We start from the raw sequence: 3,335 nt of genomic DNA, 5'->3' as shown, positions 1-3,335 counted from the left end.
CCCCCCCCCCCCCGCAGGCAGATGAGTATGATGAAGAGTCTGCTGGCACCTTATGAGCAGAGGCCGTGGGCCCAAACCAACTGGATCCTGGTGCGGCTGTGGAGGGTGAGTGCAGAAAATGGTGGCGCAAAGCGGGGTGGCGCAGTCATGGGTGCGGGGAGGCTAGATGGTGATGAAGATATTGGGGGGGGGGCTATACATGCCAAGCCCCCATCTCACTGGGTAGATGTCACCCCACCTGACCCTTTTATTTGTATGGCATTTAAATATGTAGCCTTATGCCCCACCCCTTTGTATCTGCATCTATATTACCTGTAGCCCTAAGCTCCGCCCTCTTCAATGATTATAGCTGCTTTTGGCTTACTCAGAAATGGTGAAGGGCTGTATCATAGAGCAACCAATCAGATCAGCTGATGATGGTCCAATCAGAAGACAGCTTTTTAGCATCCTTACCAACATTATGGTCCTGGATCCCGGGAAACACTGCTAGCCCCGCCCACTGCCTGTGTTTTGTATGCCCACTTTCCATGTGGGGGCGCCCACTTTCCAGATGGGGACGCCCACTTTATGGGTTACTCCCACCCAGATTCTGCCTCTAAATATGTGGGGAACGCCCACTTGTGGCCCTGATCTCTTTTTAATGTCTTTGTGTTACTGAGCATGTGCAGTACATCAGTAAGGTCAAAGCTGTGACCCCGGAACAGAGGGCCCGGCGGGGGCAGAGGGGCCCAGTGTTCGGTACTGTGGACTCTGATCAGAATTATCTGAGATTGGTGGTGATTGGTTCTGCTCCTTCCTCCATTAATGTCGCTCTCCTCGGCTCGGCTGACTCTTCTCTCCTCGTCAGGGTTGTGGATTCGGTTATCGGTACACCAGACTGCCGCACCTGCTCAAAACCAAACCGGAGGACGCCAATCTGCCCAGCCTGCAGAGTACGTTGATGGGTGTGGCCACTGATGGAGGGGGTGGGGTTTAGTCTTCATACATTCCTGCCCACTAACACGTCTCCGTCTCCTTAGAACCTTGTCCGTCCACCCTGCTGCAGGGCCACATGGCAGAACTTCTGCGCGGGGACCCGGAACTGGCATCCAGCTTCCTGAACAGCGCCCTGAACCAGCTGAACTGGGCGTTCTCCGAGTTCATTGGGATGATCCAAGAGGTGAGAAGAATGGATGGCTGGTGGCGGTGAGGGGTGTGAGATCATGCGGTCAGAGTGTGCGTGTGGTCAGAGTGTGCGTGTGCGCGGGGTCAGAGTGTGTGAGATCATGCGGTCAGAGTGTGCGCGGGGTCAGAGTGTGCGCGGGGTCAGAGTGTGCGCGGGGTCAGAGTGTGCGCGGGGTCAGAGTGTGCGCGGGTGGTCAGAGCGTGTGCGCGCCGTGGTCAGAGCGTGTGCGCGCCGTGGTCAGAGCGCGCGGGGTCATCGTTATTGATACATTGAATCCAGCGCCCCGGGTCACACATTCTCCAGCAATGACCTGAAGGGGCAAACCTTTCCCACTCCATCCATCACTAACAGCGGTCTGCGGATCTCTGTGCGATGTCCTCATGGTCTCCGGTCACTTCCCTCCTCAGATCCAGCAGGCGGCCGAGCGTCTGGAGAGGAACTTTGTGGACAGCCGGCAGCTGAAGGTTTGCGCCACTTGCTTCGACCTGTCCGTCAGCCTCCTGAGGGTCCTGGAGATGACGGTGACTCTGGTGCCAGAGATCTTCCTGGATTGGAGCCGTTCCTCCTCCGAGCTTCTCCTCCGACGCCTGGCCCAGGTATGAGCGTCTCCCAGGCAGCCATGTTGTTTCCTGTCACTATGATGTGAGCAGCAATTCCACACACACACTGCCCGCCCCTCCCCCACCCGCCCTCCGGATCCTTCTATTCAGCTCCTGCAGTTCATTGGCTCCGTTCTGTAGAGAGGGTTGGGGTGCAGGATCCCCCAAAACTGCAGCAGAGCGTCCCCCATGCTTGGTGGTGTCTCTGATCTCCTTATGTCTCTGACACAGGCCAATGAGACCTCCCAACTGTCCCCGAACCCTAAGGTAGGCCCAGGTGGGCCGCTCCCTTTAAGTGTCTTCAGCCTCAGACCAGGTTGGCACTCTTCAGACCTCTCACAGACCTGTTGTGGACCTTTAAGACCAGATGGGCAACTATTTGAACAATTCCAGGCATAGAGCCCCGGGGTGGGGGGGCCTAGACCCCTCCGTGATTGGCCGAGACGTCTGTCCCATTCCCCATCACTGGCCTAGACCTCTCCATGATTGGCCGAGGCGTCTGTCCCATTCCCCATCGCTGGCCTAGACCCCTCTGTGATTGGCCAGGGCGTCTATCCCGGTCCGCATCGCTGGCATAGACCTCTCCGTGATTGGCCGAGGCGTCTGTCCCATTCCCCATCACTGGCCTAGACCTCTCCGTGATTGGCCGAGGCGTCTGTCCCATTCCCCATCGCTGGCCTAGACCCCTCCGTGATTGGCCGAGGCGTCTATCCCATTCCCCATCACTGGCCTAGACCCCTCCGTGATTGGCCGAGGCGTCTGTCCCATTCCCCATCCCTGGCCTAGACCTCTCCGTGATTGGCCGAGGCGTCTGTCCCATTCCCCATCACTGGCCTAGACCCCTCCGTGATTGGCCGAGGCGTCTGTCCCATTCCCCATCGCTGGCCTAGACCCCTCCGTGATTGGCCGAGGCGTCTGCCCCATTCCCCATCACTGGCCTAGACCCCTCCGTGATTGGCCGAGGCGTCTGTCCCATTCCCCATCGCTGGCCTAGACCCCTCCGTGATTGGCCGAGGCGTCTGTCCCATTCCCCATCGCTGGCCTAGACCCCTCCGTGATTGGCCGAGGCGGAATAAATATTAATAACGGGATACATTGTATCTTCTCACTCTGTGTACTGGAGGCAGGCAGAAGCAATCGATGTTCTTGGGCTTAGAAGAAAGCTGACGATCCCGCCTGGCTGCAGGTCCGGTAAATGAAAGGGGCGGGGCCTGGGACACTCAGGCTGAGGAGGAAAGGTATAGATGATGTTGGATGCCCTACAGCCAGGGACTGAGAAGGGCTCTATATGACTTGCTGCAGCTTCTGAGCCCATGATTGTATTATCTGGGGGGTGCTGTGATATCTGTGTGTGGGGGGGGCCCCCAGATCTCTAGGTCACCTCGGTCCACCTGGACCTACCTCAGCTGCACAGCATTAGTAACGGGGGATTGTTCTTATTTCGGCAGCTCCTGAACCAGGTGTTGAACCGCGTGACGGCGGAGAGGAACCTCTTTGACAGGGTGGTCAGCCTGCGGCTTCCAGGTCAGCAAATGGGATGTGGGGGTGTCCTATATACCTCTGCCCCCCCC

General features: G+C 57.9%; 1 protein-coding gene across 1 annotated transcript in view; it reads left to right on the top strand.

Moving 5' to 3' along the window:
* RNF123 (ring finger protein 123) overlaps nt 1-3,303 on the top strand; it is a gene marked incomplete at its 3' end in the record, with an annotated part of 23,278 nt that extends 19,975 nt beyond the window's left edge. Inside the window, 5 exon segments of the mRNA XM_018575415.1 lie at nt 18-105; nt 848-932; nt 1,020-1,159; nt 1,573-1,761; nt 3,213-3,303. Of these exon segments, the coding sequence (XP_018430917.1) occupies nt 18-105; nt 848-932; nt 1,020-1,159; nt 1,573-1,761; nt 3,213-3,303 (593 nt within the window).
* Nucleotides 3,304-3,335: the final 32 nt, after the last annotated feature.

Source organism: Nanorana parkeri, unplaced genomic scaffold (assembly GCF_000935625.1).
Source record: "Nanorana parkeri isolate BGI_ZX_2015 unplaced genomic scaffold, ASM93562v1 scaffold3901, whole genome shotgun sequence".
Taxonomy (NCBI): Eukaryota; Metazoa; Chordata; class Amphibia; order Anura; family Dicroglossidae; genus Nanorana; species Nanorana parkeri.
This window is presented reverse-complemented; position numbering and strand designations above follow the sequence as displayed.